The sequence below is a fragment of the Rousettus aegyptiacus genome, unplaced genomic scaffold (genome assembly GCF_014176215.1).
Source record: "Rousettus aegyptiacus isolate mRouAeg1 unplaced genomic scaffold, mRouAeg1.p scaffold_m13_p_2, whole genome shotgun sequence".
Lineage (NCBI taxonomy): Eukaryota > Metazoa > Chordata > Mammalia > Chiroptera > Pteropodidae > Rousettus > Rousettus aegyptiacus.
This window is the reverse complement of record NW_023416295.1, coordinates 10651863-10672250: the sequence shown is the minus strand read 5'-3', so window position 1 is coordinate 10672250 and position 20388 is coordinate 10651863. Positions and strand designations below refer to the sequence as shown.

At 46.0% G+C, this 20388-nt stretch overlaps 1 protein-coding gene and 1 long non-coding RNA gene across 3 annotated transcripts in view; both read right to left on the bottom strand.

Moving 5' to 3' along the window:
- The window catches only part of AP1S3 (adaptor related protein complex 1 subunit sigma 3), a 54878-nt gene extending 48088 nt beyond the window's left edge, over positions 1 to 6790 (bottom strand). Inside the window, exon 1 of the mRNA XM_016122892.2 lies at positions 6648 to 6790. Within this exon, the coding sequence (XP_015978378.1) occupies positions 6648 to 6650 (3 nt within the window). The 5' untranslated portion in view covers positions 6651 to 6790. The remainder of the gene's footprint in view (positions 1 to 6647) is intronic.
- Positions 6791 to 11439: 4649 nt separating this feature from the next.
- LOC118613868 lies at positions 11440 to 18681 on the bottom strand. 2 transcript variants are annotated; one of them, XR_004955986.1, is made up of 3 exons: positions 18546 to 18681; positions 15155 to 15450; positions 11440 to 12167 (listed from the first exon to the last, which is right to left on the bottom strand). It is a non-coding gene; the product is annotated as an uncharacterized LOC118613868 (long non-coding RNA). The 2 variants fall into 2 exon arrangements; XR_004955985.1 differs by lacking the exon at positions 11440 to 12167 and having other exon boundaries at positions 14974 to 15450.
- Between the last annotated feature and the right edge of the window lie 1707 nt (positions 18682 to 20388).

The window sequence follows — 20388 nt, the reverse complement described above, 5'->3', positions numbered from 1 at the left end:
AAGTCCTAGAAGTCTGGCCAAGAGCTCAAGTTAGAGAGAAAGAAAAAGAGAAATCGTGTGTGTGTGTGTGTGTGTGTGTGCACGCGCGCGCACGTGTTTAAGGGAATTTCTGCTACCATCCCAATTCCAGACCCATCCAAGCTTAAGAAGGTACAAAATACAGGGAAAAACAAAACAGTTTTGCTGGAGAAGTAATAATAGAAATAACAATATTTTAAAAGTCATTTTTATATAATTTAAAAGGTATTACATTCAAATAGAAAATGCTGGAGCGTCTAACAGAATATGCAATAAAAGTGAATCTTTTTACCGCTCTAGTTCCTTAGAGCCCTTTACAGAAACAACGCTGTCTGTTGCATACTTTTGTTTATAGAGGGGCAGTTTTGGAAGTTTCGTTTATATATAGGCAGAGATGTCTGTTTATTTTACACAAATAGGGGAGGAATGTACAGGCTCCAAGCTGACAAGCTGCACCACACCTGGATGAACAGAGCAGACCCAGGAGCAGCTTAGGGAGTCATTGTGTCCCGTGCCCAGGGCTCCATGAGAACTCGGACAGAGGCAGCGCCTGCAGCAGAAGCACTGATCTGAGACCAAATTCTGGGAGATGCTCCTGGACTTTGTGTTCATTCAGAACTGGTTCAGGAAGAGACCATGCAAAGGCTGCGCCAGCCGGAAGAATGGCCCTGCCTCCTCAGGCCAAGACGGGATGGAGGTAGCAGGGCCTGAGGTTGCCCCCAAGGCCAGTACAATTCCCTACTCCACATGCCCCAACTAGGTCCCTAACCTGCTTGTCTCAGAAACTTTTTACAAAGTAAAAATGAGATGATGACTCACCAACGCTTTCTAGTACAACCCTCTTCTCTGAGCTTGATACAAAATATTTAGAAAGTTTATAGGACTTCCCAACAAGAACTCCCCACCATGAGTTCCAGGGGTAGGGAGTTTCTGGCTTGTCGGGCACTATCTCTGGGGCCCTTTCTGTGGGCACCAGAGCCCTGGGTTCAGAAGGGCACCACACTTGGTTCAACGCTCTGTTGTCATCATCTGTAAATTCTCAATAAATTCTGAACAAGGGACCTTACATTTGCATTTTGCATTGGGTGTCCCAAATCATGTAGCCAATGCCGCCTGGAATACTCCCTGTAATAGGGCAGGTGTCTGATGTATTTGTCAAATATACAAAGGGAATTGATGGAAGCTGCCTTAGAACATGGGTCAAGAACTACAGCCCTCACCTGTTTGGGTAAATAAAGTTTTATTAAAACACAGCCAAACCCATTTGCATCTGGTCCAAGGCTGCTTTCACTCTAAAATAAAAGAACGAAGTAATGGTGAAAGAGTATAGAGCCTGTAAAGCCGGAAGTATTTATAATCCAGCCCTTTACAGAAAAATTATTTCGACCCTGCCTTAGCACCTTCAAATGTTTCTACCCAAATAACTGTAACAACAGAAAAGGCAGGTAGCCTTGTGAGACTAGAAGGTTAGCCTTAAGCAACTAGCCATAAACGAGCTATTTCTTAGGTTAAACCTTTAACGTTTATGTGCATTTTACATACTGGACCCGAATTTATTTGTGTTTTAAGGTTAAGAAAACATATTTTTTAATCGAAAATGATCCGGATGAGTCGTGTTCTCCCGCAGAGTTCTCCCACCTTTATCATGATGAGTGTACAAAGGGCACAAGCCTTTCAGTCTGTAAACCATGGCCCTGGTCCCACCTCCTTCAGAGACCCGTATGGGAGGAAGGCTCCTGAAACATTTCGCATCCACTGAACCTTGCCACATACCCATCATTCTTATCAGCCCAGAAGTTTTGCTAGACGAGATCCAACAAGGACATTAAAAATGGAATCCCAAATGCCCTTATTCTCCATGTACTTTGGGGTTTGCGGCCCATCCCACTGAGAGACTAATGAGTGATTGTATTATTTTCCCCCCTGGCAGTTTTCAGAAACTATTTAGAGAGAGCTATTTCAGAACCCAGCCCTACCTGTCAGAAAGTTTGCAGACTTGGGACTTTATTGAAGATTTTTCAAAGCCCATCTTCCGCATAATGGTCAACGGCATTTCATTTCTAACTGAAACAGTGCTCCCTTTCCACTGTTGAAATTCTTAATCTATCCTATTAGCAGCCATGCGATAAAACACATTTTCTTTAGCTAGGCAAGGAGCTGCTGAGACAGCTTAATATAAACCACAGAGAGAATTTTAGAGAATTTCGAAAGTTTTAACTTGCCTCTGAGGTCTGTGTGCATTCGTTCACATCCCCGGATCTGGGGGCTTTGAATGGTGGAGAGGGTGTTTCTACTGGGTAAATAAATGGCCTAGGACACTTCAGGGGAAATAGAATCACTGGAGAAGAACAGGATATACCAGCTACGGAGATTCTGTGAGGGGCGGGGGCGGGCCCCAGGGAAGAAGCAGCCCCACAGATGTCTCAGACCCCCGGGGGAATCTCCGCCTATAGCAACAACAAAATACAGTCAAAGGAGTTTGTTTCTATTTGAAATGGTTGTCAGAAGGGAGAGGGGTGATGGGTGAAAAAGGCGAAGAGGAGTGACAGGCACAGACTTCCAGTTATACAGTAAATAAGCCATGGGGTGTAACGTACACCACAGTGAATACAGTCGATAATATCATAATAACTTTGTATGGTGACAGACAGTCACCGGACTTATCGGGGTGACCACACTGCAAGTGTACAAATGTCAATCACTATGTTGTACACCTGAAACCAATATAATATTGCATATTAACTCTACTTCAATTTTTTTTTTAATTGAAGGAATGATTCATGGAGATGTCAAGTGCTTATCTTTGGAGGTGCTTAAAGGGGTTTTCTTTATCTGTGTGTGATAACTATCTACTACATCTGTTCATAATGAAATAATTCGTGGAACTCAAAAGGACAGACATTGAAAATACAGTGTGGCAAACACACGGGCTGCTGACCATTCCCTTCCATCTGTTGTTAGTAAAATGACATATAAAAATTGTAAGCTGTTGCCAGTATTTGCCACAAAAGCCAGTAATGGGAACTCGAAAGTAACAGTCCTGGCAAGGGGTAAATACAAGTCCCACTGGTGCTGTAGGGAGACCTGTGGGAAGGGCCTGCTGTAGGTGAACCCTCTTGGGACAACTGAACGTCACAGAGGGTCACTTCCTTCCCTCATTCCCACCCCCATCTCCCCTACACCAACTACTGGCCAGCAGCCCAGACAAGGCCTCAAGGGAAAGAAAGTGCTCATTACTATAACAATTTCACGCACAAACTGGAATTTAAACTGCCAAGAAACTACACATTACGTACAATTCACTTAAGCCTCAGACAATTGAATTGATCTACTGGGGGTGGGGGAGCGGAGGGTCCTGGCAGGAGGTGCAGGTTCTCAGTTAGGGTTCGCCCCCTCACCCTCCCAACTCCTCCTCGCCTTTCCTATTTGTATGTAATACAATGAGATGACAATGACCATGGGAAACCGAATTATCTGATTCAGAAAGGTACACTGATGCTGTTTCAAACTAACATAGTTCCGGTAAAGAAACGGCTCAGCAGTTCAGCTTGGGAAGGTCTCGCTCTCTAAAGTAAGAGTTAAAATCACGCCAAAAATATCTTTGACGATTTTTTATCACATCAGATAAAGAACACACATAAGAACTGGATTTGTAGCACAAGAAGATGATTACTTATATTTCGATGAGTTTCTTTCAATGGCTCCTTCCCCTATTTTGTTCACAATGTAGTTTTAAAAGTCACTTCAACTTGTCGGAAGCACATGCACTGCATAGAACAAAGTCTGCTTGCATTTTTGTTAATGGTGTCCCCAAAGCCTTTCAAACTTCACCCTAGAAATCCTCGCTGTTATCTTATTATAGGGAAAAAATAAAATAAAATAAGATAGAATAGAATAAAATAAAATAATAAAATAATAAAATAAAACAATAAATAAAATAAACAAATTTTTAAAAATCCTTCTTCCGTCAATATTGTCAACCATTCACTAGTAAATTCTTTCCAGCAAGATGTTTAAGTGCACCGGGCTCAGAGTCCCTGAAACACAATAACCTTCGCATTATTTTCCAAGGCAGAAATTCCTAAAACAAAGGCAGAGTGCAGAAGTACAAATCTGATACAAACAGCAGGATCCGATGCAAACTCAACCCCAAGATGCACAAGGTATGAAATGGAATCAAGAGACATTTCCTGGTACCAGGCGGGAAACGGTAAGCATCTTCGAGTTCCCTAGATTAAGAGTTGGCAAGCATCACTAACAAAGCCAGAGTCACAAAGTGGCCTTCACCTAAAAGCCTAAGCTGTGGATCAACACGGGGAGGGCTACGTTTTCTTCTCTACCATGTGACAGTAACAAGAGATGAGACATCACAGTCACTGAGCACTTACACGAGGCAAAGCTGCTCCATACACTTTCATTGCACTGACCCACGGAACCTGTCTGTGACTCCTTCACTCTTAAAAATACACGGACCCAAGGACCTTTTGTTTATGTAGATTGTATCCATTGCTATTTACTGTTACATATTTAAATGAAGAGAAATTTTAAAAATTTATCAGTTCATTTTAAAAAATAACAAAGCTATTATACACTGACGAATAATCTTGTTATGAACAATAACAGTATTTTCCAAAGCAAAAAATAAAATAAAATAGTGACAAGAGTGGCACTGTTGTACATTTTGGCAAGTCTCCTTAAGGTCTCTCAACAGGGCAGTAGGACCCCCCTAGCTGCTTCTGCATTCAGTCAGTTCCACTACCCCAAGGTCACATCAGCCTCAAGAAAACTCCATGTATAGTTGCCTGGGAATGAACATGAAAAGGGCAGGTAACATCATGTGCTATCGTGAAAACAGTCTGGCCTTGCGGACCTCTGACAAGCTTCAGAGACTCCAAGTGTACCCAGAACACCCTTTGAGAATCCGTGCCTTATGAGCTTGGAACAATTATTATCTCCATTTTGCAAACGAGCAAGCTGACATAGAGAGGTCAAGGAATTGGACCAAGGGCACGCTGCTAGAACAGGTCGGAGCAGGTAAAAGGCAAGGCGCGTGCTACTTACCCCATCGGGTCATTGAAAGGATCGATCGAGATCATGAATGTAAAGATTGAGCATCCCCACTTGGCCTATCCCAAGGGGTCAACATTGTCAATACTCCCCATTGGGCGAGGCCCGGGGGAAAACCTAGGAAAACTTCATGCATTTTTGATCAACTGATCGTATGACACCGGGGAGAAAAAAAAAATAAAACTCCACAGCAGATGCTATCTCAGCCCTCGGGACGGAAGAGCCTTTTGCAACTCAGAAACTCCAGGACCTCGTTCCACCCCCCATGAGGTTCGTGATGCTGGTGGGCTGCGTGCACTGCCACCTTGTTCCTTGGGAAACCTGAGCAAGCCAAGGGAACTGCTCCACTATTTACAGCTTCCTTTTTGCCCCACACTGTACTTACAAGGAAACCTCAACAAACAATAACTGCGCCTCTAGTCTGTGCAGCCAAACTTCTCCTAGAAGCTGGCACCTGTGGGCTTCCTGACCTGGGGCTCAGCACCCCACTGCTCTCTTGCCCATTAATTTTCTTATTCCACGTGGCCCCTCTGTGTCTACCTGCAGTGGGTCACTTGAGCCACAGCATGCAAGTCACTTGTATTCCTTCTTGGATTAGAGAGGTGAGCACACCTGGGAAAGTGGGCCTCGTACGGTTCAGGTCACTGCACTCTCAAAACACTACCTGGACAGAAGGCAAGGGTTAAGAGGCACCTGAGCTGTTGTTCCTACCCAAGGGCAGTCACCAGGATGTGTCACCTGGAGCGCTGCAACTGGTCTTCCTTTCCACTTTGACAGCCCTGCTCTCGCGCTCTCTCTCTATCTCTCTCTCTCTCTCTCACACACACACACACACACACACACACACACACACACACAACCAGTCTACTCTCCACCATCACCAAAAGGATCTTCTAAAAGCATAGAAGGGATGAGGTCAGTTCTCCCGCTAAAACCTCCCAAGGCTCCCCCCACTCAGTTGGAATAAAAACCAAACTCCTTAACCTGGCTCCTAAGACCCTGCCTCATCTGGCCCCTGTCCACCTTTCTTGCGCCCAGCAAGGGTGTCTGCTCTCTGGCCTCTGCGCTCTCTGCTCCCACCACCCGCCGGGGACCGCCGACAGATTAGGAGTCACCCCCGCCAAGAGGCCCTCCCGGCGTGCCCGCGGCTCCATCCGGTTGTGTTTGAGACTCCAGGGCACTTTGTCTCGCAGGCTAACTTTACATCACTGGCCTATGACACGTCTCCCTCCCTCCACACCCTCCTCCTAGAACGTGAGCCCCCCGAGAGCTAAGGCTCCACCTAGCCCCCCGTGACATCCCGGCGCCCGGCACAGTGCCTTGCCGAGGCTAAGCGCTCAGCAAACGGTGACCGAATGAATGAAGCAGCGGCGCCCGGGGGTCCCCGAGGGTCCCGCGCTGGCGTTCCTGGCGCCCCGCCGCGTCCGGGCGGCTGGGCCACAGGCGCGCGCGGGCCGGGGGGTGCCCGGGTGGGACGGGGCCGCTCCCCCACAGGGCCGCAGGTGCCTATCGGGGGCGTGCACCCCAGGGGCAGCGCCACCGCTCCGATCGCCCACACTCACCATAGTGGCGGGGCCGCCACCGCTCCCGCCCGGCGAAAGGCGAGCGGCGAGTGCGGCGCACACGAACCCGAGAGCCCAGCACAGGAGCCGGCGCGGCCGACAGGTGAGGCGCGCGCCTCAGACCATGGCTGCCTCCCACAATGCCCTCGAACCGAAAGTTTGCAGACTCCTCCCCGCCGCCGCCTCCCTCCCCTCCCGCCCCTCCCCTCCCCTCCCCTCCCCGCTCCTTCCCCCTCTCTCCCCTGCCCCTCTCCTTCCTTCCCCTCCTCCCTCTTCCTCTTTCTCCACGGCCTCCACACTTTTCCCTCCTCCTCTTCCTCTGCCTCCTCCTCGCGCCCCCCACCACCCCTGCGCAGCTCGCCCCGCCCAGCGCCGCGCGGCTGGCAGCAGGTGCCAATCCACCTGCGCGCGCGCTGCCGCGCGGGGGCCTCGCCCACGCTGCGCCGCCAGAAGCCCGCGGGTTGGTCCCCCGCAACCCCAGCGCGGAGAGCCCGGAAGGGGCTGCCCTCCGGAGTCTGCCGCGGGAACGTGTCATTCATTCAGTCATTCATTCAGCAAACCTTTATCAAACCTGACAAAGAGATTTCCCCCATACACTCACGAAAGTACCAGAGGCTATGTGATCCTAAATCGCCTCGGGAAGGTAGCGTTTGCCCCAGCCTGAGCTAGAAGCGATTCCTTGCCTCCCAATTTCTGTCGTCATATCTATAATCTTATATTACATAGACATATATAACTGCAATCAAGACATTGGTCATTTTAAACAGGCTCGGTTTTGAGAGGTCTCTCCTAAGACTGACACAGAGCCTCCAATCTCTCTCCATCCCTTGAATTTTCCTAAGTCTAGAATTTTTTACCTGGGTCTACCGTGCACCTTCTGTGGGCGGTGGGCCAGCTCATGACCACAAGCAAGGGACGCTCCGTCTGCCCATGCACTGATGCCACATTTACCAGTGCCAGGTCCTTCAGAAGAAACGCGGGGCTGCCAGCCGGGAACAAACAAGCCCATCCTTCTTCTGAAGCTTGTAGTCTCTTATAGGACGACAAATAGAAAACAAGTGAATAAATACTGCAAAGTAAGAGGAATGCTAATTAGGTGAGAAGATTACAAGGATGAGTGCAGATTGCTGGGACAGGCCCTGGGAAAGATATGTTTATTAGCGGAGGAGGGAGGGTTCGGAGAAGGCTGCCCCCCCCCCAATTCTCATCACCCACCCCCACACACCACCCCCACCCGGAAGGTGAGACCTGGAGAGGAGAAGCCAGGGCTCAGAAAGAGAGAAAAAGAGCTGTCCTTCTCAAAAAAAACCAAAAAACAAAAAAAACCCAAAAAACCCAAAAACAAACAAACAAGGCCTCTGGGGCTGGAGTTAAGTGAGAGAGGGTAGGAGAGGTGGGCAGGAGCCAGAAGGCGATGGGTCTTTCCTCCATTAGGACATTCCTACACTGAAAGCCCCCAAGACAGCGACAGCACCCAATCTCAAGGTTCTCAAAAAGCTCAGATGCCTTTACGCCTTGATTTTCAGTTGCTACACCCCTCCTGATGGCTTCCGCCCTGGTGCGTAGCATCTGCCAGAAGAGTCTGGAAGAGGATTATTTAGAAATCAAACTTCAGGCAATGGAGTGAGTTTGACTCCTGACAGATGATCCACTGACTGTGAACTTAGAAAGAGCTGCTTTCTAAACCCCTAAATATTCACCCAGGGTGCATTGTCTCCCCATCTGGGACCTTTGGACCTCCTTGTACCTAAGTAGGATATAACCGTTGTGACTTTCCACCTTTCTAACTTCAGGGCAGGGCTTATCCTATAAAAGCACCCAGAGCCTTCTGCTTTACAGGTTTTATTGCTAGTGGAAAGAGACGAGATTCTAAAGGTGAGTTCTAAAGCTAAAGAAATCCCAGAGCTCTTGCCAAGACAATTAAGTAAAAGATTGGAGCAGGAGAAATTTCCCTGACTCATGACCTATGGTAGGGAACATTTGATTAGAGAATGAGGGAAGTTTAACTTAAAAACTACTAGCATCTTTTGCCTTCCCTTCCGACCTGAGGTGGGCCATGGACACTCTCCGGGGCTTCTCTCCCTAGTGTTCTTCCCTCTGGATTCTCACGTCAAACCCTAAATCACCCTCGGGGCTGGACACTTGATATAGGTCATCTTATCAGGCTGTCAGGATGACCTATATTATTCAATACATGGTTTGCAAGTATTTTCTCCAAGTTTGAAGGTTGCCTTTTTATTTCCTTGATTGTTTGGGCAGTACTATGCCCATTGTACAGATAAGAGCCTGAGACACAGAGGCAGTAAGGCCAAAGCAGGCACAGACAGCCTCTAAGAGGCAGAGAGCTAAGCCTGGAGTCAAAGCTGATTCCCCCTGGAGCATCAGACCCGCTCAGGACACAGCAGTGGTGTTAAGCAATGTTTCTTCAGAATGCACTTGTGTCTCAGTGGAATAACTTGCAGTTTTGAGTCTTGATTTTCCTATCTCATCTTTGCTCCTTTTCAAACTCCTGTCTCCATATGAGATCCACCAACGAGGTCAACTCCAGCGAGGACTCAGAGGCCCTGTAATTCAAGACATTCCCCTACTAAGAGGAGTTCCCTGATCCTCCCTAACGGGGCCTTTAGATTCAAAATCTGCTGTCATTGTCTTAACCTAAAAATAAAAGGTCAAAGTGAGAGGCAACAATCATTTATCTGAGATCCAAAAGAAGAGCTATTTGGAAAATACTGATTCAGGCAGAAACCCAAATAGTGTTCCCATTAGTGGGTAAAGGCAAGGGGTATTTATGAGAAAAGGAAGGGGAAAGAGTACCTGAATAGAAGGAAGAAATAAAATGTGCAGATAAGCTAACATGGTGAAGCTCATTCTAAGAACGACTTCAATTCTCAGTTCAGTAGTCACAGCAAGTAGTTGGTTGGAATACAGTGCTGCTTCGGCCCCAGTCCAAAGGCAGTTTTGCCCAGTTTTAACATCCCGGAGGTTTGAGGAATAAGACACGCAAGGCAGTTCCTTTGAGATGGCAGCTCCGACTCCGTTCTCAAGTGGCTCTGTTTATGTTATTTTTCACAATCGGCAGAAGCCAGGGCGCGCAGCGTGTTACGTGTTTCAGATTAGGTCGTGTCCGAGCCGGGGCGTGCGATTCTGTGCGTGCACAGTGACTCACAACGCAAGGCCCTGCTATTAGGTCAACCCGATTTATGAGTTTCACTTCTCAAATCACTCCACAGCGACACAGTGACAGGAGGTATAGAGAATGCAGGAAAGGCCACCATGGAATCCACAGGGGAGAAGAAGAACAAATGGAGGACGTGATAATACAGCCCATAAACCAAAATATTAACTTTCTGGAAATGGAGAGAGATCGAGTTACAAGTTTCAAAAATAAAAAATAAAGGAAGCAAAAGAGAGGTCATTGAATGATTTGTCATGAAGTGACAAATCTTTCTTTCTTGATTTGATCCTCTAAGCCATTGTCCAGAAACTTGCCCACCCCACTCTGGGTCTCGATTTCAAAGAACTGGCATCGTTCCTTTTAAGAGAGCATCCTACTTTAGTCTGGCTTTCGCTACCAATTCTTCACCATTCATATCCCTCAGACTTTGGAATTCTGAACCCTCGAGCAATTGCCACCCTCCAGGAAGTCCTTGTGCCTTCCTACCTGACAGGCCTTCGGTGTGGGCTGGCGCTGGATGCCACATTGGTACGCGTTGTCAGCCTCCTGTGGAATCTACTGAACTTCCTGGTTGACTTTTAACCTTCAACATCAACTAGAGAACCATCAGCCCTGATGCCCCTGATGAGCAGCAAACTTTGCTTTTTGCAGCCTTCACTTGTACCCCTCGTGTAATCCTGCGGCCGCATCGAAGATGAGTGTCCTCGTACAGTCCCTAGATAAATGTCTATGTTGGTCAAGGGACTGAACCTCAAGACCAGTGTTTCAAAATCTGAGGTAGGAAGTGGGCGATGGAAAACAATAAGAATCACCTCGCTCTCAAGTGAGTTTGAACAGCGAAAGGGTCGAGAACTAAGCCCTGCCCAGGGTGACGTGACTTCAAGGACCTGTGCTTGGTGCTGGGCTTGTCCTGCAGGAGAGGAGCGTCTGCAGTTGAGCACCTTGGCTGCCAGGCCAGCTTCTCCCCCTACCAGCCATGGGACACTGGACACTGGGCAAGATGCTAAACCTCATTGTGCCTCCATTTCCTCACCTGGAGAATGGAGACAATAATTCTTACGCCTCTGTCAATGTAAGAATGTTCAAACCTGTAGATAACTTTTATAAAAATGTATTTGAGCCAAACAAACAGCGGATGCACCTGGAAGCAAGATCTCAATGGACTGAGATAAAATGCTTGTAAGAAAACGACCATTTGAAGCGGCAGCTTCTTTTATGCATTTGGAATTAAGGAGGGAATCTAAGAAACAAATGGAGGTGGGAGGAAGCAGGGCAGGGACTGGAGTACAGGACAGTTCATGAGATGATGCGCTTTCTTGAAGACAGTTAAGCTTTAGAAGGAAGAGTCCGAAAGGTAACATTTCAAAGGTGCCTTAACCTAGATGCACAGAAACGATGCACAGACAGGGCTTGCTCACAGCAAAGATAAACCTGTCCCTAAAGAAGTTATAGGCCTGGGGCGTGACTACCCACCATGACCTACCAGGTAGGAACTTATGATCAGATCTCCCTGAGAAGGTTACTGTCCCTAGAACCCCTTTTTTTTTGTCCACGCCCCCTCTCTATTTCTTAAACCGCCGTCTTTTTCTCTTTAGCCACGGCCTCCTCTCCACACACACACCTGAGAATGTACTGAGATCGCTCCAACGTGTTCTGTGTGAGCTGTCATCCCTCTGTTACACATAAGGATGCTAGACTCTGAATAGTTAAATAACTTGTAAAAATCAGCTTGCCAGGGAAATGCAGAGCTGGGATTCAGATCTGAGCCGCCTTGGCTCCGAAGTCCGCTATCTTTTCACGAGGGTTATCTTTCGGCCCCTGGCCTGTTTCGGCCAGACTTTGAGCTTTCCTTTATTCTGGTCCTTGTCATTCCAATGCACTTGGCTGTATTCATTCTGGCCAGACCTTGCAGCATTTATAAGAGTCTGGAGAGGTTCCCTGCCCTGCACAGAGCGTCCGCACTTCATCCTCCAGCCTCAGGTGTGGAGTGGGCACCTCGGATGTAGTCAGGACCCCGCTGATCAGAAGGGTGACCTCGAACGTCCAGGAGAAAAGTTCGGCTGAGGCCACGGGCAGCCGTAGGAACTCTGGCCCCTTCTTAAAGTTTGAGCCCGTGGACCTCAAACTTTGGTGGGCGCACAATCACTGAGGGAACATGTCAAGGAAGTGCGTGCTCCGTCCTGTCCAGAGAAATGCTGATTCAGGGGATGCTTTCTAGCGTTTAGTGTGGGAGTCCTGCGCTCAGATTCTACCACAGGGCTTCGAGTTTAGTCCTGGCCTCACTGCCTCTTAGCTCTGTGACTTTGGACTGATTGTCTGACGTTTCCGTGGCTCGGTTTCGTCATCTGTAAGTGGAGATAGTGTTAACATGCCATTCCTGGTTTTGCTGAGAGATGTGATGATAGTTATAACAACTATGAAGTGGTTAGCATGGTGCCTGGTACATTGTAATCATTCCATGAAAGTTAGCTGTTCTTGCCGATACAAAGTTTCTGAACCTCTTTTTCGGGCAAAAACGAAGCTCTCGCTCAGACTTTGTCTCCCAAAAGACCTGCAGAGAAGTTGGGGTTCTGAGTTCTCCCTCCCTGCCACTGGCAACCATGCACTTTCCACGGGCCCCCAAATCCGTTATTTTTCGACCCAGTTCAGCCCCGAACTCTCTAATAAGAAGTTCTCTCTGAGAGCTGCCTAGGCAGAGAACCCCAAAGTTAAGATAGAGATCCCTCACTTTTTAACATCAATAATTAGAGAACTCACAGTTCCCAGAGACTCCAAGACCATGTTCCTTATTCACAAGGACCACATCCATTCACCACTACTTACTTCTTTACTAAGCAATGCAGTTTTCAGTACCTGCGATGCGCTGGGCGCTGTGCTCGGTGCACATGCAATGGTGAACACACACCCACACGAATTTATAACCTAGTGTCCTGTAAACCAGCATGCCGACAAAAGCAGTATAATTGGACGTCGCGATGAGTTCTGCCATGGCTAAAACCAGGGGCCAGTGATAGAGAACGGTGGGAATCCACGTAGAAGGGGAATAAAGGCAGAGACGCTCTGAGGAAGGGACGCCTGACCTGAAGGCTGAAAGGGGACCAGCCAGGCGACGGCGGCGGCAGAGGGCAGGAGACTGGGTGCTCGGAGGACCTGAATGGAGGCAGGTGGGGCTGGAGCACAGCAGGGCACAGAACAGTCCGAGGTCTTGGTCCCAGGGGAGGCAGGCATTGCGGGCTCTGCTAAAGACCTGGGGCTTTGTTTTTTTTTTAAAGATGCTTTTATTATTATTATTATTATTATTATTATTATTATTATTATTTCTCACCCAAATCTCACTGGTTCCCATGATTAAAGAATTCATGAACCAGAGGACAGAAGGGAGAGGGGACAGGGGAGGTGGACGGGGTAAAAGGGGTCAAGTACGTGGTGACAGAAAGAAATGTAGCTATGGGAGGTGAACACACAATGCAAATATATATATGCCTTACTGTTAAAATGTACAGCTGAAACGTGTTGGATTTCATTAACCAATGTCACCATAAAAAATACAAATTAAAGTTAAGAAAAAGTAAAAAAAAAAAAAAAAAAAAAAAATAAGAATTCATAAACAAAAGGCTTGTTCCATATTTCCCCTTCCCCTCTTCGTGCCGTACCTCAGGCCTTAGCAGAGGAGGCATTCACTCGCCCGAGCCCCTCCTCCCCTGCCTCCAGCCCATGCAACACGGGAAACCATTTTTTTCTTGGACTGTGGTTATTGGGAGTGTTCCACATTTTTCATTTCTCTCGTTTAGTAATCATTGAACGTCTGCCTAGGTAGTCCTCCAGCATCAAATCTACACCTCCAGGTCAAATGAGAGCCTGAACATTAGCTCAGAGTTTGACTTCTGGTGAAATGGAACTCCCAGAGCCCTAAGTAATCATTCTCGTCCCTGACAAACTGCAAGGCTAGATTTGAACATCTTATGAGAATTAGGTGTGTAGTTAGGCTTTCAAGGAAGACACGATGCCTGAGCTAATGTCAGACCAAGACATGGCAATGGAGACCCCCTGTGTTCATTTTGAGTAATAGCAACCACTGTGAATCTTTTTCCTCCCATCTGAAGGCCAAGCGCATTCTCGGGAACTTTATTTTTTCTGTAATTGTTGCCACCTTTCAGGTACAACTTGTAAACAAGAAAGTCAGCCAGAATGCAATGGAGCTAAGAAGGGGGACCAGTAATGAGCTGTCTCTCCATCGCCTTGGGCCATAGTATCATCATCTTTAAAACGGATGAACTCCTTTCCTCATGGCCCAGGGGTCTTTTCCATTGTAAAATCCTAGGAGCCGGAAAGGAGAAGTGGAGATCTGGGTTCTAGTCTTGCCTTTGCCTTGCCTTTAACTTGGGTGGTCTAGTCACTGACCTTCACCAGGTCTCAAGGTCATGGAAGAGGTGGAGGATTGGGTTTGGTGCTCTCTAGGGCACATGTCAGCCACTTTAAACTTGTAACTATCAAAATTTCCACCCAACTTCACGTGCTTGACAGAGTCACCATTGCAACTTATCCAAGTCGATGGCATGCACCGAGCTTGACTCTCAGGCTGGTGTCGTCTCTGTCCCCAAAAGAAAGGATGTGAGTAACAAAGGCCAGTCAGGAACCAGAGAAAAAAGATTCGGACACGGAACCGTGGGATGCAGCTTGGGCTTTCAGACACCACGTCTGGGAACCAGGCCTGGGAGCCGCCTGCCCCTACCTTTGCCTTGACAACGATACTCAGCCTTTACCTGCCAGAGATGAGGGGCCTCTGAGTGCCTTGAAAGCCTCCGAGACTTGTTAGTCTTTGAATTTCTGATCTTCTAGCCAGTCTGGCACATCAAAATAGCTAAAATTTACTGGCCATTGAGCATGTGGCCGGTAGTGTTTAAAACACTTTATACATATTAACTCATTTAATCTTCACTACAACACTCTGGAGACTCTCCCTACCTTACAGAGAAAGAAATCTGAAGCCCAAAGTTAAATAAATGGTGTGAGACCACACAGCTTCCGAGGGGGATTCGGGGCCTGGTGGTTGTCTCTGCACCCTGTACCCACCTCCGCGCCACCTCCCCATACCCTCACCCTCCACAGCTACTGCAGCCTTGGGCACTCAATGCAGACATGTGGAATGAATCAATGTTGAATTAATGTTTTAATGAGTCAAAATGAAGCTCATTTCAAGATCCCACTGGGCTCCAGATGCTCCTAGCACCTTCCCCTGCTTTCTGAGCCCGAGGGATTCTAGGCCCCTGGATGGTGTTTCCCCTCCGCGACTACAGAGCGCTCCTGGCCACAACCGGAGAGGGAGCCTCACCCGCAGCTCCAATCCTGCTCGTTCAGACTTGACAGGTTTCTTTTTCAGCCCGTGACAAACGCCGGGGAGACTGGGCCAGAGGACACTTGTGTGGCACTGCCCAGTATCGGTCTTTTGTCAAAGCACCCTATGTCCTCTTTCGGTGGCGACCCAGGAACTAAGATCGCTATCAGGCCACACGCCTCAGCTCTCCACCCCAGAGCGAGCTTTGCCTCGTGGGGCAGGAACCACACGGCGTTCTCTTCTTCTCCATCCACCTCCCCAAAGCAGGTCCGATCTCCACTTCATTTCCGTTTCTGGTTGAGGGTAGAGAAAAGACAGGAAACGGTACATAGTTAGTATCTACTGTGGACACTAGGCTAGCTACTCTAAATATCTTAATCTTTATATGTGACCGTATTTGTACTCATTTTACGGGTAATGAAAGCAAAAGTGCCCAGAAGGTCTGCATAACTTGCAAGTTTTAACATAACCAGTGCGTAGCAGCACTGGATTTCAAACCCAGATAAATCTGGGGCCAAAGTCCATGCTCTTTCTACCCGATGCTGTCTTGAAAGTGCTCATTAGCACTTCCTGTTGGCCTCCTCTGGGCCCCCGGAATCACTGTTTGGGCCAGGAATAAAAGGATGTGTTTCGGAAGGAGAAAAAACAGAAGTCGAGGACTATTTCTTCATCTGTAAAACAGGAATAAAAATAGTTGCTACCACAGAGAGTTCTTAAAAGGATCAAATCAAATAACCCAGATAAAAAACTTAGCACTGTGATTAGAAAAAAACAAGCACTCAGTGCTTGCTAGCAATCCCACCCATCCTGCACCTGGGTTGCAGGTGATGCCACACGGGGCTTCCCAAAGAGAAGTTGGGGGACGGTTGGGTGGGGGGCGGGGGGCAGCATTTGGGGGTTGGAAGCAGCTCATCACACTCCAGTGGGTAAGAAAGAGGTATAACTTTACATACAGATAGTCTTGGCCTCAAATGAACATAATTTAAACTCATATGCCGACAGCAAATCTTTTCTGAATAGAGAAATTCATTACTCTGATTCAGATTTTCAAATAAACTGCCTGAAATCAAATAGAGAAAATGCACAAATACAAAGAGAAAGCAATAAATAACACGAACATAGAGCACTGAAGTCATTACGTACCGCAGTAAATAGGCCTAACTCTCAGGCTAAACTCTCAAGCATCGGATTCGAAAACTAAATTCCATAAAATATGTATTCCATACCTTTTTCCAGCATACAACAGGCTATTCTGTGAAGGCGAGTATTTACCAATTTACATTCATAAAAATATGGTAAACTGGAAAGAAACATTCTTATTAAAGTTTTTTAAAATTCTGTAACGGTATTTTATTTTCTGAGATGTATCTGGTCCACTGGATTCCACTGTGACTTGGTTTGAGACTCAGACAATAGGGGTAAAAAAATCCAGCATTAGGAGTGTTCACTACCTTCGTCAAGATGCAAATAGTTTAAATAGGGAGACTAAAGAGCAAATCAAAAGTATATATATAGGAGCACAGAAATAACCTCAAAACTAGGGAGAATTTTCCTAAATGTGCAATAGGTGCTTCATTGTGTACTATTCTTAGTTAATACACTTTAACACATGAAACATTAGACTTTTTTTACCACTATCTTTGGAAATCTGAAATCTGAAAAATATATGAAGCTTCATTCTTACCCTCTACCTAATACATTACTACAGTTTCAAATGCTTCAAATTCACACAAGTGTAGTCTGATAGTATTTGTAAATGATGGTTAAAGTTTTTCAAAAAAAATATGTAAGGAACCATGTATAAGAAGTATACGTTGCACTGTCAGATACCAGCCACAAAATTAGCTTTCTTGCATAATTAGGACTGAACTTTTTTTTAACTATAATTAAGTATGAAGATTTAAGATAACATTGTTAAAATGTACACTTCTTAATTTTTATTTATTTTTAAATTTTCATTTATCCACTTTCAAAAGTTGTCGTTGAAATGCAGCAGGAAAAAAAAATCTTCAGATAATTCATTATAACTTTACGATTGAAGTCAGGTTTTATGAAGACTAACAGGTTTTGGGGGTGAAGGAGAAACACAAAATTATTTAAAAGCACTCAGACTCAAACAATAAAAGAAGTCAGTAAGAAGCAGGAAATAACTTCTGAAGAAAAGAAAAAAGAAATAACCTTCATGTGCATAATTACTGGTGAGAGAATATAATAGCAGAGAAATTCCCATTTACCGTATCAACTAAAATGAAAAAACAAAACAAAAACAAAACAAACAAAAATAAATGCTTGGGAATAAATTTAACATGAATTGGGCTACACCTTAGAGAAAAATCCTAATTGTCCTGAAAGACTCCGGAGTAGATTTGAACCAAAGGAAACGTTCTTTGTTTTGCATGGCTAACTCAGCATTATAAAGATGTCAGTTCTCCCTAATTTATAAATTTGTTATCAAATAGCTTATCAGTAAAAAATAACCAAGACATTGTTTACAGAGCTAGGTAAGAAGAAATAAAGTTTATTTGGAAAAATAAGCATGCGAGAATAGTTAGAAAACATTCACAGAGAAAAGCTGCAACGTGAGACGAGCCCGGCTAGAGGCTAACTCTGTAAGGGCAGCAGCCAGCACTGTGACGGGCGACAACGGCAGGGCAGGGGCATATCGAGCTCCTAGAAACAGCCCTGGGCACGTGTGGAACGTTAGGACAGCTGCTGTCTCCTATCAGTGAGGCAGAGATAGGGTTCATTTCATTCATTCATTCATTCATTCATTTAAAGAAATGGTGCTGGGGCACCCTTTACCATTGGTCAATGGGTTTGCCACTCGAAAAAAAGATAAAATTAGGTTTATATGTCATACTGCAATGAGAGTAAAGCCCACATAAATCAGGGATCTAAATGTAAAAAACAAACAAACAAACAAACAAACAAACAAACAAACAAAACAGAGGTTGGGAGAAAGGAAGGCACCATGCAAGTCCTACAGGAAAATATGTATAAATTCCTCTTTAACCTGCATATAGGGGTTTTTTAACAAGAACCAAAATCAGTTTTTTAAAAGATGGATAAATTTGACTACATAGAAAAATTGTTTTTACTTTAATTGCAGAAAAAAAAACATGAAGTCGAAAATCAAAAGACAAATGAAAAACTAGGAGAAAAGCATTTGCAACATATAGCATAGATAAAGGGTTATTCCTCTAATATATAATGAACTCAGAATTGAGGTCAAAAGGATCAAAATACCTGATACAAAAATGAACAAGATGCTCTGGCCTCACTCATGGTTAAGAGCCAATGCCCTCCCAGGCCCTCCGTGACCCAGCAACACCCCCCCCACCCCGCCCCAACGCTCACCTTCTCTGCCTAAAGGCTCCCCTGCACTCACCCCACTGCAGCCACTCTGGTCTTGCTCTTCCCTGGACACAGCAAGCTCTCTCCTGTTCTGGAGCCTTTGATCTATGTTTTCTCTGCCCGAACCTCTCTCCTTGACTCCACTGAGCTGTCTTACTCACCTCCTTTGAATTCTTTGTACGCATTATCACCCCGATCACGTTATTTCTCCGGTTGCCCCCTCCCACGTGCATTCTCCATTTCTGGTAATCTGCTCTTTTTTCCTCTATAGTAATTATTGCCTTCTATCATACTGTATGATTTACCTATTTATTAGCATTATTGTTTATTGTCTGTCTCCCTCTGCAAGAAAGTAAACTCCACAAGAGCCAGGATCTTTGCTTTGTTCACTGATATTTTTTTAAAAATCTAGAATACTTAGATATGATAAGCACTCAATATTTTTTCAATGAATAACTTGTGTCAATAAAAACACAATATATAAAATTCACATCACACATAGTTCTATTTCAGTGCTTGGGAAACAAAATCTCCTAGTTTGAAATGCTCTATCTCTGGGCACGGTGCATAACTTGCATTTACATAGTGGGTAAAAACACTGAAAAATTCAGTACTGGCGAATACGGCTAAAAATCTGAACATGCTAACTCCAGAGTGGGTTAGTTCAAAACCAAATTCAATATGGCCAAATGAAAACTCTCAAAGAAAACTTTGGAGCTCGGGGGACAGGGACGTGGAGGAAGTCTGAAGAAAAATGAGGACCATGACCCGTTAGCCACAAGCTCCTCGACTCTCCTTTTGGAAAATGACTTGTTTCGAGGAAGCTCATGTGTACCCTATGTCACCCTGTTTCCACCTAGTTCTCTTGCTTGGGGTGGGGGCGGGGCGTGCTCTGCCCCGTGGCTCCCAGGTAAGGGATGAAGAGTCTGGTGGCCCATCGTTTAGGTCACTGTTGCTGTGAAAGAAATCACTCCACACTTAGTAGCTTTAAACAACTATTTTATTTTGTTCACAATCTTGGGAGTCAGGAATTTGGGAAGGGGTCACGTGTGCAGTCCTGTGATGGCAGCTGCTTGTCGGCTGGGTCTACAGCCATCTGAACGCTCACCTGGGCTGGACATCGAAGATGGCACGTTCACATGGCTGGCAGTTAGTGCTGGCTGTCAGCTGGGAGCTCTGCTCAGCTTCTGGTCCCAGGTGGCTGGTTCCCCTCAGAAAACCAGGTGGAAGCTGCATGGTACTTGTTGATCTAGCCTCAGATGTTGCACCAGGTCACTTCAGCTATATGCTATTAGTGAGTCGCTAAGGTTGGCCCAGATTCGAGGGGAAAAAACCCATAAATCCCACCACTCTGTAAGAGGGTAAGAGAATTTGCAGAAGTATTTGAAAACCACCGAACCCACCGAACATGAAACTACAGAGTTGTCTTCAATTAAGTCTTAGGATGATCAGTCACCCAGAACTAGCAGTTGATGTCTTAGAAATACGAGAAACATCTCACCACGTCCTTTGTGTACTTATCCTCTGTAACCTCTCTACGCTTTCCTCTGAGCGCTCCTTTTAGTCTCTGCAAAATGTAACAGTAGCTGGGTGGGTGGAAATGATGGGGCAGCGGGTAACAGCCACTCAGCAGCTTCACTAGACTCACTCCCTGACAAATGCACGAAAGTTCCTTTCCATTTATGTACAGAGCACCCAAATTGTACACATACAAGCACCGCTATTATGTGCCTGACACTGTGCTCAGTACTACCTCATATACAAATTTGATGTCCTCACAGAAGTTACAGGGAGGAAAACGAGAACTGTAGCTAGACAGGAATAAGCAAGGAGCATCGCAGATGTCGAGGAAATAATGAAGAACCATGTTAGGACTT